Source organism: Schistocerca nitens, chromosome 4 (genome assembly GCF_023898315.1).
Source record: "Schistocerca nitens isolate TAMUIC-IGC-003100 chromosome 4, iqSchNite1.1, whole genome shotgun sequence".
Taxonomy (NCBI): Eukaryota; Metazoa; Arthropoda; class Insecta; order Orthoptera; family Acrididae; genus Schistocerca; species Schistocerca nitens.
This window is the reverse complement of record NC_064617.1, coordinates 518,377,954-518,390,801: the sequence shown is the minus strand read 5'-3', so window position 1 is coordinate 518,390,801 and position 12,848 is coordinate 518,377,954. Positions and strand designations below refer to the sequence as shown.

At 43.7% G+C, this 12,848-nt stretch overlaps 1 protein-coding gene across 1 annotated transcript in view; it reads right to left on the bottom strand.

Annotated features, from left to right (window-relative positions):
- The window catches only part of LOC126252409 (uncharacterized), a 131,649-nt gene that overhangs the window by 41,403 nt on the left and 77,398 nt on the right, over positions 1-12,848 (bottom strand). Inside the window, exon 3 of the mRNA XM_049953299.1 lies at positions 2,313-2,500. Coding sequence (XP_049809256.1) covers positions 2,313-2,500 — 188 coding nt within the window. The remainder of the gene's footprint in view (positions 1-2,312; positions 2,501-12,848) is intronic.

Sequence of the window (12,848 nt, the reverse complement as noted above, 5' to 3'; positions counted from 1 at the left end):
TTCCAACATAACATGACTAAAAAGCACCATCTGCCACGGAAAATTTGTAAGAAGCACAGACCATTTGTATGAAACAACCTCTATCAAATAACATCGGTTGCATGTAAAACTGGTAATAAGTATCGTCTGCATTCTAACATTGATATAAAGACCCTCTGCCACATCCCCTGCCGTGTATCATTGGTACGAAGCACCCTCTGCCTTGCCAAGTTGGAAAGGAGTATCCCCTGCCATGCAACGTTGGCACAAAGCATCCTCTGGCATGTAACATTCCTACGAAATATCCTCTGCCATGCTAAATTTGTACGATGCGCCCTCTGACACACAATGTGGGTACATAGCACCCTCTGCTATGTAACAGTGGTACCAAGCATCCTGTGTCACGTAACATTGGTATGGAACACTGTCGGAGCAACCGTAATTCCAAGGAGTTTTGCCGTTCACTACTGGACGGCGATGTCATCGTTTTCACAGTGATGGGAGATTTTAATTTATCATTGCTCTCAATTTCCATAAAATATTTGTAGATTACGTACATAAATCTTACTTGTAAATCAGTCTATCTCTTAGTGAAAACTGTATGGAAATCCCTACAGTAGTTCTCCCAATTAGCCTGAACATTTAGACAGAACTGCGGCTGGGAACTTGAATTGATCTGTATGTAGATACATACACTGAAGCGCCAAAGGATGTGGTATAGGCATGCGTATTCGAATACAAATATATGTAAACAGGCAGAATACGACACTGCCGTCCGCAACGCCTATATAAGACAAGTGTCTGGCGCAGTTGTTAGATTGGCTACTGCTGCTACAATGGCAGATTATCAAGATTCAAGTGAGTTTGAACGTGGTGTAATGGTCGGCGCACGAGCGATGGGATAAAGCACTTCCGAGGTAGCGATGAACTGGGGATTTTCCCGTACGACTATTTCACGAGAGTACCGTGAATGTCAGGAATCCGGTAAAATATCAAATCTCCAACATCGCTGCGGCCGGAGAAAGATCCTGCAAGAACAGGGCCAAAGACGACCGAAGAAAACCGTTCAACGTGACAGAAATGTTACCCTTCCGCAAATTGCTGCGGATTTCAGTGCTGGGCCATCTGCAAGTGTCAGCGTGCGAACCATTCAACGAAACATAATCGATACGGGATTTCGGAGCCGAAGGCCCACTCGTGTACCCTTGATGAGTGCACAACACAAAGTTTTACGCCTCTCCTGGGCCTGTCAACACCGACATTGGACTGTTGATGACTGGAAACATGTTGCCTGGTTGGACGATACTCGTTTCAAATTTTATCGAGCGGATGGACGTGTACGTGTATGAAGACAACATCATGTATCCGTGGACCCTGCATGTCAGCAGGGGACTGTTCAAGCTGGTGGAGTCTCTGTAATGGTGTGGGGTGTGCGCAGTTGGAGTGATATGGGACCCCTGATACGTCTAGATACGACTGTGACAGGTGACACGTATCGTAAGCATCGTGTCTGATCATCTGCATCCCTTCATGTCCATTGCGCATTCCGATGGACTAGGGGAATTACTGCAGGACAATGCGATATCACACACGTCCAGAATTGCTACATAGTGACTCCAGGAACACTCTTCTGAGTTTAAACACTTACGCTGGCCACCAAACTCCCCAGGCATGAACATTATTGAGTATATCTGGGATGCCTTGCAAGAAGAGATCTGTACCCCCTGGTACACTTATGGATTCACGGACAGCCCTGCAGGATTCATGGTGTCAGTTCCCTCCCGCACTACTTCAAACACTAGTCGAGACCATGCCACTTCGCGTTGCCCCCTTGCGGAGGCCCTACATGATATTAGGCAGGTTTACCAGTTTTTTTTTTTTTGGGGTCTTCAGTGTAGAAAAAGATAGATAAATAATAGGTAGATAGATGTTAATTAAGAAATTTTTATTTTCCTGTATATTGAGTGAAATGACGATGAAGAGGAAATCAGGTGAATTAGAGCTCATGCAGGTTTATCGACAGTCGTTCTTCAGGCTCACCTATTACGAACTGAACAGGAAAAGAGGATACTGATGGTGGTAACATAAGTACCCTTCACCACAGATTGTAAGATGGGTTGCGGAGTATAGCTGTAGATGAAGGTGTAGATCGAGAACTTGACTTTCAACAATACTCAGTATCTTCATATCCAAGAAACATTGATTTTAAAAATTTCACTATGTATAATTTTATTTTGCTTCATGTTTCTGGATGTCATACTGGATCATATGGGCCATCGCCCGAAGCCATTTACAACAGAGCAAGTAGTGATTGGCCTGGGAGGTGTACGCACGTGACGAGGGCGAGGAGCCGCCTGTCGGCGTCGCCGAGCCGCACCTCTGGCTTGGCGGCCAGCTCGCAGAGCACCCTGCGCGCGCAGCCCGCGGGATCGGCCCGCAGCACGCGCCCCCAGTCCAGCGACGGCCGGCCCGCCGACGCCCCCGCCGCCCCCGCCGCCACCGCCTCTGCCTCTCCGACCACCTGCGCGCAAACCACACACAGCCTACAGTCCGAGCTGCCCACCACTCGTTCTCACAAGGCATAAAAACACCAACACGAATATGAACATGTCAGTACGATCTCACTTTTAGCTATTCTAAATTTTCGCTTCTGCTCTACTTGCCACATTTGAAACATTCACTATTACGGCGTATGCGATGCAGGTCATAATTCATTCCTATGTCGTACTGGTATGTTCTATTTCACGAGGAAATATAGGAATATTTTTTCATAATTCAACATAGATATGAGATGCTATACAGCTTTCCAGGTTCTGTACTGTCTGGTTAACCACATTTGTGCAATACATTATTCTGGTGTTAAAATATTTACCTTTATGGCCCTTTAACGACTGTATGTACACTTCTAACGTGCTGGCTGTGTGGTCAAAAGATGAAACTTTCTGGCAGATTAAAACTGTGTGCTACACCGAGACTCGAACTTGGGAACTTAGCCTTTCGCGGGCAAGTGCTCAAGGATCGCAGGAGAGCTTCTGTTAAGTTTGGAAGGTAGGAGACGAAGTACTGGCGGAATTAAAGCTGTGATGACGGAGTGTGAGTCACTCTTGGGTAGCTCAGTTGGTACAGCACTTGCCCGTGAAAGGCAAAGGTCCCGAGTTCGAGTCTCGGTCCGGCACACAGTTTTAAACTGCCAGAAAGCTTCATATCAGCGCACACGCCGCTGTAGACTGAACATTTCATTCTGGACAAAATATATTTCAGTATACACTAGATGTATTAAAACGTACGTATAAGCCATGAAAGTATTCACTAGCAATATATTGTACAAAAACGCTACTTGGGTACGTAACTTTCTATATTTTAACACCCTGAGTTGTTTCTGTAGTGTTCCACTGAAGATGGGCGGAGAGCGTATCCTATATAGCTTCCATAAGCAAATTTTAAAACCGAAAATAAACCCTCCTATACAACAGACATCGCCATATTAGTCACCATGCAGTTCCTGAAATTCGTGTGAAATACGAATTACCGTCTGTATATAAAAATATCAACGCACTGTGGCTGGTGTTTCGAAATGAACATAGAGTTTTTAAGGCTATGTAGTATTTATTACATTCAACTTACAAGTATAAATAATAAACCAAATCTTTAAAGCGTTTAATGTGAACACCATTCGTCACGTGGCACACATCGAGCGTAAAGACGAGATCTTCCCAAACCATGATCAGTGTATCTGGAGTATCTGACGCAACAACTGCTTCAGTCCTGTTTGTTAAGCCGGGTAGCTCAGCTGGCAGCGGAGGCACACACGTCATCCCTTACGAACTCCCAAAGGCGGCGTCAGATCGGGTGAACCTGGAAACCATGCGAAACAAGCTGTGTCATCCGACCGCTAGCGGCCAATCCAAGGGTCGTTTACGTCGTTTATCCCTTAGTTATGCCAGTGAGGCGGCACATCATGTTGCTTCCAAGTAAAGTTCTGTGTTCAGCTTGTCCCAGTTGAAGAAAGAGCCACAGTTCTAGCGCATCAAGATTGGAAACAAGTTACACTTGCTTCAAGGAAAAAAATGCCCATAAAATTTCTGCCGAGATATAGCACAAAAAAAATCAATTTAGGGGAGTCTCGTTGCAGCTGAACCATCTCCTGGGGATTTGCTGAGCCCCAGATAAGAACATTATGTGAGTTCACATTTACACTTAGCTGAAATGTCGATTCATCTCTGAAGACGACAGGAACCAGAAAATCTTCGTCAGGCAACATCATTTCGTTTGCATATTTGGCATGAAAACTGTAGTCTGTAGAGCTTGTAACATCTGCAAGCGGTGAGGACATAGTTGTTAAGTGTCTCCTTAAACGTTTCCTCACAGACAACAGTGGAATTGTTAATTCACGACTAACCTTCCGAAATGACTTCTTGGGACTATACATGAAAGACACTCTGATCCTTCAACTTTTGTAGTCCTGTCTTCCTCAGTTGCGTGCAATGTTACGGTATATTGATAATTTTTACTTTATGGACCGTGTGACAGCAACTGAATGAAACACAACTTTAGTGCCATACGCGTTTCGCCTTTATTTTCTGCAAGTCATCTTCAGTGGCCTGGAATATGTACATATGTTTGCTATTTAATTTACATTTTGGTCACTGTACCTATAGGTTGGTTGGTTGGTTTTGGGGAAGGAGACCAGACAGCGTGGTCATCGGTCTCATCGGATTAGGGAAGGATGGGGAAGGAAGTCGGCCGTGCCCTTTCAGAGGAACCATCCCGGCATTTGCCTGGAGTGATTTAGGGAAATCACGGAAAACCTAAATCAGGATGGCCGGACGCGGGATTGAACCGTCGTCCTCCCGAATGCGAGTCCAGTGTCTTACCACTGCGCCACCTCGCTCGGTGTACCTATAGGTTATAAACAGTTCTCGTGGTTAGTATTTCCTATTAAGTAGTAATATTTTGAACTGTACTTACAGGTTGCGTGGACGATTTCCTATATATTACGCTGCTGTTGCATTTTTGGTGTTGTTGTTCTTCTTCTAAATGCCAATTTGCGGTTTTTTCCCACATTTCACAGCACTGTGAACTTGACACTTGGTTCGGTTTAATGTTTTGGTTTGTGTCGTCAGATGTTATTGCCAAAGATCGAACGTTATTGCGCGAACTTTCGAGTGTAATTATTGAAGTATCTGTGATCTGTTTGCGAATGCATCTGTGTGTGTGTGTGTGTGTGTGTGTGTGTGTGTTTGTTCAAAAAATGGTTCAAATGGCTCTGAGCACTATGGGACTTAACATCTATGGTCATCAGTCCCCTAGAACTTAGAACTACTTAAACCTAACTAACCTAAGGACATCACACACATCCATGCCCGAGGCAGGATTCGAACCTGCGACCGTAGCAGTCGCGCGGCTCCAGACTGAGCGCCTAGAACCGCTAGACCACCGCAGCCGGCCTGTGTGTGTGTGTGTGTGTGTGTGTGTGTGTGTGTGTGTGTGTGTGTGTGTGTGTGTATGTGTTTTGGTGTGTGATAATTTTTTTTTACAACCTATAGGTACAGTGACCAAAAAGTAAATTAAACAGCAAACATATGTACATATTCCAGGCCACTGAAGATGCCTTGCAGAAAATAAAGGCGAAACGCGTTCGGCACTAAAACTGTGTTTTATTCAGTTGCTGTCAGACGGTCCATAAAGTAAAAATTATCAATATACCGTAATAACACTCTGACTCGTTCGGTAAGTTCTTCAGTTACTCTTGGTTGTTCCGTACTCCTCCCTTTGCAAAGACAGCTGGTGTCTTCAAACCGATGGTACCATCTACGGACGTTATTATCACTTGGAGGTTTACAATGGAACTTAACTGGAATACATGTTGCACTGTGACAACAGATTCAGTCGTTGCAGACTGTAAAACACAAAAAGCTTTCTGTTCACTTGTCCCCATCTTTGCTGCTAGCGCTTTTTAACGCAAGACACAGGAAACTGTGCCTGTGTACAGGTATACAAACTAAACTGTTTGAGTCACTCTTTCATTTGATTTATTCTTTATAATTGTAAGATGAATGTAATAAATTCTACTAAAATCTTAAAACCCCAGTGTTCATTTTGAAAAACCCAGTATTAGTCAGTCTGGTGGGTTACGTGTATAGTGCTCCCGCTGATTTTACTCTAGGACTGGAACAGCAATTTTTCAGTCCTTTCAAGAGTTATGAGATGATTCGGACATGTCTGAAATAATTCGTAACTCACTGGAGAGGCGACAAAATATGACATGCAAATGCAAGAAACACGGAACATCTCCCATAAGAAGCACAGGTGTACAGTAAATATTACATGTAACGTGCTGAAGTAATACTGTATTCTGGTTAAGGTACGCCATACATGTAAATTGGGCTCAATTAAATCAGGACTCAATCGAAAACTTTACATTTGAAACACATTTCTACTATATACAACAATATTTCTTACTGCCGTCAGTGCCAGCTTGTTGCCACACGTTCGTAATTATTTCGCAAATGGGTCAGTTTCAGTCTCATATTTACTGGAATATTTGTGCATCTGTCATTATATACAAGGTTATGATCAACGGCTGAAGCGAGTTCACAAATATGTTGTAAATATTCTCATATATTATTTGACATATTATCACAGAGCTTTGCCCCCTACTGATCCTGCAAATATGAAGTCGAGAATCAAGTTCTTCCTACGTTCGGCACAGGATGTCTCTATCAATCTGTTCAAAAACACTACTGATACGAGCTCGCAGTTCTTGCAGGGCTGTTGGTATAGGAAGAGTAAGCACTAAACCTTTCTTATAACCCCACACAAAAAAATCGCATGGGGTTTGGACGGAAGAGTGTGGAGGTCATGCCATGAATTGCTGATCATCAACCTCAACGTGACCAACCCATTGGTTTCTCTATTACCTGTATAAGAATTTGCGAACATCGTGATGGAAGTGGGAAGAAGCACCATCCTGTTGACAGACCACATTGTCGGTCTCCAGTTGTGGCATGAGCCAGTTTTCCAGCATTTCATGATATACGTGACCTATGCGGTCTTTTCGCAGAAGAATAAGGGACTGTGAACTTAAAATCATGAGATTGCACAGAATACATTGCAATATCATGCAGATTCTCTGTTCATCACTTCATCACTGAAGATGAGTTTCTCACAAAACACGTCCTCTTCCAAAACTGCAACTGTATCGAAAATTCAAAACGTCTGACTTTGTCATCGCGATCAGGGCCTGTAAAAGCTGGAAGCGGTAAGGCTTCAGCTTCAATCATTTCCTTAAGATCTTCCAACGGTCGGTTGCAGTACGTTCAATTTCCTGCTTGCTCTGTTCGGCGACTTCTGTGGGCTACGTGCGAAACACGCCCCCACACGTGGTGAACCGTTTCTTCATTCACTGCGAGTGGAATCGTTGATTTCCTTTTGCAGAGACATCCTCTAGCTTTAAACCGCTTATACCTTCGCCAAATGGAGTTGGCAGTTGGTGGTCCCAGTTGAACTTCGTTCTACAGTGTCGTTGCACTGCTACGGTGGACTGATGTGAATGCATTTCAAGCACAATGCATACGCTTTCTCGGTGTCTGTCCCCATCTTGCCAAACCGCCCACTGCTGCGCTCTCGGGACAGAAATTTGAAGTGAGACTGCAACTTTCTGAGTTTTTCTATATGAGTCTTGAGTTTTGTGACAATAAATTAATTAATGTAGCTGCAGCGAATTTGTGAAGGCGATTCACTCACAATAATCTCATATTTTCGCTCGTATCAGCTTTCGCTATTAATTTTGATACAGCGCGTTTTTATTAGTGATTTTGCAGTTTACCGTACCAGAAGACTGAATACTGTGTTTCCTGAGTGTGTGTGTGGAAGGGGGACCGGGTTTAAGGGGGGGAGGGGGTAGAAGGAGGGCTTGCTGCCAGGGACCTATAAACGGAGATAGAGAGGTCATTCGAAAACCTCCAAGTGCCACTCACTGGCCGCAAAGAATGGATACATACCCTGCCCGTGTTTTGGACGGGTACAGGGATGCAGTCATATATAGAATTAAGACCCTTATCGAAGACATCTGTCAAATGAACACATTAACGGAAAGCAGGGGCAATGGATACCGGGGAAGTTACATGCAAATAAACATTGGGCTGGAAAGCTTTCGAAAAGGAACTTTCTTGGCGAGCGCGTATTTTAACGAAGGAGAAACGGACATTGTAGAACAACTAAAAAGTTATAATTAAGAAATTTCAGTTCTCAAGACGAATAAACTAAGCTGACGAATCAGATATGAAGCCACAAAAAACTTTGCAGAACGCTGCATGGGATATCCCCCTAGCACGACACTTTGCTACTGTGCCTAGTGAGGCACATCGTCTGCTGACTAGCCTCGAAGACTGTGCTTGCGCGCGTAAATGACTGTCAGAGCCACGACCGTTAGCTGTGGTCCTTTCTGGGCTGCAAATACACAATTGCTCCCACCCAAGAACGCTGCTAACAGACTCTACACTGAATCTTTTTGACTATGGTATATTTTATAAATATGGATGTATATTACTATGAAATTGTGGAAATTTAGGCCTCGGCTAGCGTAAATTACGCTGGATGTAACATAAGCTTATAGTATATTCATATATTGGCTATATGTAGTTCAGTAACTGAATGACTGTTAAGCAAAATTTCTTCAAACTTAATATATCCCAATTAAATTTTCTGTCCTACTGTTATTTAAATATACGCACGAGACTAGTTACCTTTAATACTTAAATATTCACACACAACTATTAGTACGTGGAATAATTAGAGGTATCACTTCTTATCCTTAATTAAAAGTAAATGAGTTAGATATTTCACACACAGCCACTTTTTTTGACTTTATAATAAAATTTATTTTTATCAGAAAATGCACACAATATCACTTCACTTCTTAATTTATTTTACTCTTTTTCCCTTTTTGCTTGAAGTTTTGTAATCTCAGGGAAATTTCTAATTGTCTTCTGGCCTCGCGAGAAATTCAGAATAATTTGATTTAATCTCGTGAGTATCGCGTTGGCACCGTAAGAAAAAAAATGTAGTAAAGAAATATCTATACCATTTATAATTTGGAAATTTGGGACTGCTGTTACGAAATGAAAGCAGAAACGTTAAATAAAACAATTATTATTTAACGTAGTAAATAATTTGTACAGAAATCTAACATTTTGTGAATAATTGTCACAGTTTTGAACATAGCAAATAATTATGCCGTATTTCGGCGAAATACTTGGAAATTAAAATAATCTTAGCTCAACTCTGAAGCGAAAGAATAAAGCATCCATAATAAGGTCATATTAGTACTCGCAATTGGCGATAATAATAGAATGATTAAATAAATTCCCAGCAGCAATACAAGTTTAGTTCATTCGAACAAAACGGAAGAAAATAGTTACCCATCTAAACTTCAGCATTCGTCTGTAGCATCACATTTCAAAAGCTTCTATTCTCTTCTTGTCTAAACTGTTTACCTTCCATATTTCACATCCGTATATGGCTATACTCCATACAAATACTTTCAGAAATGACTTCCTGGCACCTAAATCTATGCTCAATGTTAACAAATTTCTTTTCTTCGGAAACGCTTTTCTTGTCATTGCCCGTCTACATTATACACTCCTGGAAATGGAAAAAAGAACACATTGACACCGGTGTGTCAGACCCACCATACTTGCTCCGGACACTGCGAGAGGGCTGTACAAGCAATGATCACACGCACGGCACAGCGGACACACCAGGAACCGCGGTGTTGGCCGTCGAATGGCGCTAGCTGCGCAGCATTTGTGCACCGCCGCCGTCAGTGTCAGCCAGTTTGCCGTGGCATACGGAGCTCCATCGCAGTCTTTAACACTGGTAGCATGCCGCGACAGCGTGGACGTGAACCGTATGTGCAGTTGACAGACTTTGAGCGAGGGCGTATAGTGGGCATGCGGGAGGCCGGGTGGACGTACCGCCGAATTGCTCAACACGTGGGGCGTGAGGTCTCCACAGTACATCGATGTTGTCGCCAGTGGTCGGCGGAAGGTGCACGTGCCCGTCGACCTGGGACCGGACCGCAGCGACGCACGGATGCACGCCAAGACCGTAGGATCCTACGCAGTGCCGTAGGGGACCGCACCGCCACTTCCCAGCAAATTAGGGACACTGTTGCTCCTGGGGTATCGGCGAGGACCATTCGCAACCGTCTCCATGAAGCTGGGCTACGGTCCCGCACACCGTTAGGCCGTCTTCCGCTCACGCCCCAACATCGTGCAGCCCGCCTCCGGTGGTGTCGCGACAGGCGTGAATGGAGGGACGAATGGAGACGTGTCGTCTTCAGCGATGAGAGTCGCTTCTGCCTTGGTGCCAATGATGGTCGTATGCGTGTTTGGCGCCGTGCAGGTGAGCGCCACAATCAGGACTGCATACGACCGAGGCACACAGGGCCAACACCCGGCATCATGGTGTGGGGAGCGATCTCCTACACTGGCCGTACACCACTGGTGATCGTCGAGGGGACACTGAATAGTGCACGGTACATCCAAACCGTCATCGAACCCATCGTTCTACCATTCCTAGACCGGCAAGGGAACTTGCTGTTCCAACAGGACAATGCACGTCCGCATGTATCCCGTGCCACCCAACGTGCTCTAGAAGGTGTAAGTCAACTACCCTGGCCAACAAGATCTCCGGATCTGTCCCCCATTGAGCATGTTTGGGACTGGATGCAGCGTCGTCTCACGCGGTCTGCACGTCCAGCACGAACGCTGGTCCAACTGAGGCGCCAGGTGGAAATGGCATGGCAAGCCGTTCCACAGGACTACATCCAGCATCTCTACGATCGTCTCCATGGGAGAATAGCAGCCTGCATTGCTGCGAAAGGTGGATACACACTGTACTAGTGCCGACATTGTGCATGCTCTGTTGCCTGTGTCTATGTGCCTGTGGTTCTGTCAGTGTGATCATGTGATGTATCTGACACCAGGAATGTGTCAATAAAGTTTCCCCTTCCTGGGACAATGAATTCACGGTGTTCTTATTTCAATTTCCAGGAGTGTATATCCTCCCTACTTCGACCATGAGTTATTTTGCTTCCCAAATAGCAAAACTCATCTACTACTTTAAGTGTCGTATTTCCCAATCTAATTCTCCCAGCATCGCCTGATGTAATTCGATTACATTCCATTATCCTTGTTTTGCTTTTGTTGATGTGCAGCTTATGTCCTCCTTTCAAGACACTGTCCAATCCGTTCAACTGGTCTTCCAAGTCCTTTGCTGTCTTTGATAGAATTACAATGTCATTGGCAAACCTCAAAGTTTTTATTACTTCTCCCTGAACTTTAATTCCTACTCCAAATTTTTTTTTCGTTTTGCTTACTGCTTCTTCAATATGCACATTTAATAACGTCGGGGATAGGCTATAATTCTGTCTCACTCCCTTCTCAACCATTGCTTTCCTTTCGTGCCCCTCTACTCTTATAACTGCCATCTGGTTTCTGTGCAAACTGTAAATAGCTTTTTCTCCCTGTATTTTACCACTGCCACCTTTAGGATTTGCAAGAGATTATTCCAATCAACGTTGTCATAAGCTTTCTCTAAGTCTACAAATGCTACAAACGTAGGTTTGCCCTTCCTTAACCTATCTTCTATGAGAAGTCGTAGGGTCAGATTGCCTCGCCTGTTCCCACATTTCTCCGGAATCCAAACTGATTTTCCTTTAGGTCGGCTTCTATCAGTTTTTTCATTCTTCTGTAAAGCATTTTGCAACTGTGACTTATTAAACTGATAGTTCGGTAATTTTTACACCTGTCAACAACACCTTTCTTTGGAATTGGAATTATTATATTCTTCTTAAAGTCTGAGGGTATTTCGCCTGTCTCATACATCTTGCTCGCCAGATGGAAGAGTGTTGTACGGCTTGCTCTTCCAAGGCTATCAGTAACTCTAAAGGAATGTAGTCTACTACCGCAGCATTGTATCCACTTATGTCTTTCAGTGTTTTGTCAAATTCTTCTAGCAGTATCATATCTCCCTCCTCATCTTCATCCATGTCCTCTTCCATTTCCAAAATATTGTCCTCAAGGACATCCTCCTTGTATAGGCCCTCTATATACTCCTTCCACCTTTCTGCTCTCCCTTCTTTGCTCAGGACTGGCTTTCCATCTGAGCTCTTGATATTCATACAGGCGGTTTTCTTTTCTCCAAGGGTCTCTTTAATTTTGTTGTAGGCATCTTCTGTCTTATTCCTAGTGATATGTGGTTCTACATCTTTACATTTGTCCTCAAGCCATTCCTGCTTAGCCATTTTGCACTTCCTGTCGATCTCGTTTTTTAAACGTTTGTATTCCCTACGGCCTGCTTCATTCGTTACCTTTTTATATTTCCTCCTTTCATCGATTAAATTCAATATCTCTTGTGTTTCCCAAGGATTTCCACTACACCTCGTCTTTTTACCTACTTGTTCCTCTGACCTAATGTCACTATTTCATCTCTCAAAGCTTTCCATTCTACTGTATTTTTTCCCTATTCTTGTCAATCGCTCCCTAATGCTCCCTCCGAATCTCTCTACAGCTTTTGGTTCTTTCAGTTTATCCCGGTACTATCTCCCTAAATTCCCGCCTTTTTGTAGTTTCTCCAGTTTTAATCTGCTGTTCAGAATCCACATCTGCCCCTGGAAATGTCCATCAATTTAAAACATGATTCCAAAACCTCTGTCGTACTATTATGTAATCAATCTGAAAGATACCAGTGTCTCCAGGTCTCTTCCATATATACAACCTTCTTTCATGATTCTTAAACCAAGTGTAACTATGGTTAAGTTATGCTCTGTGCTAAATTCTACCAGATAGCTTCCTCTTTCATTC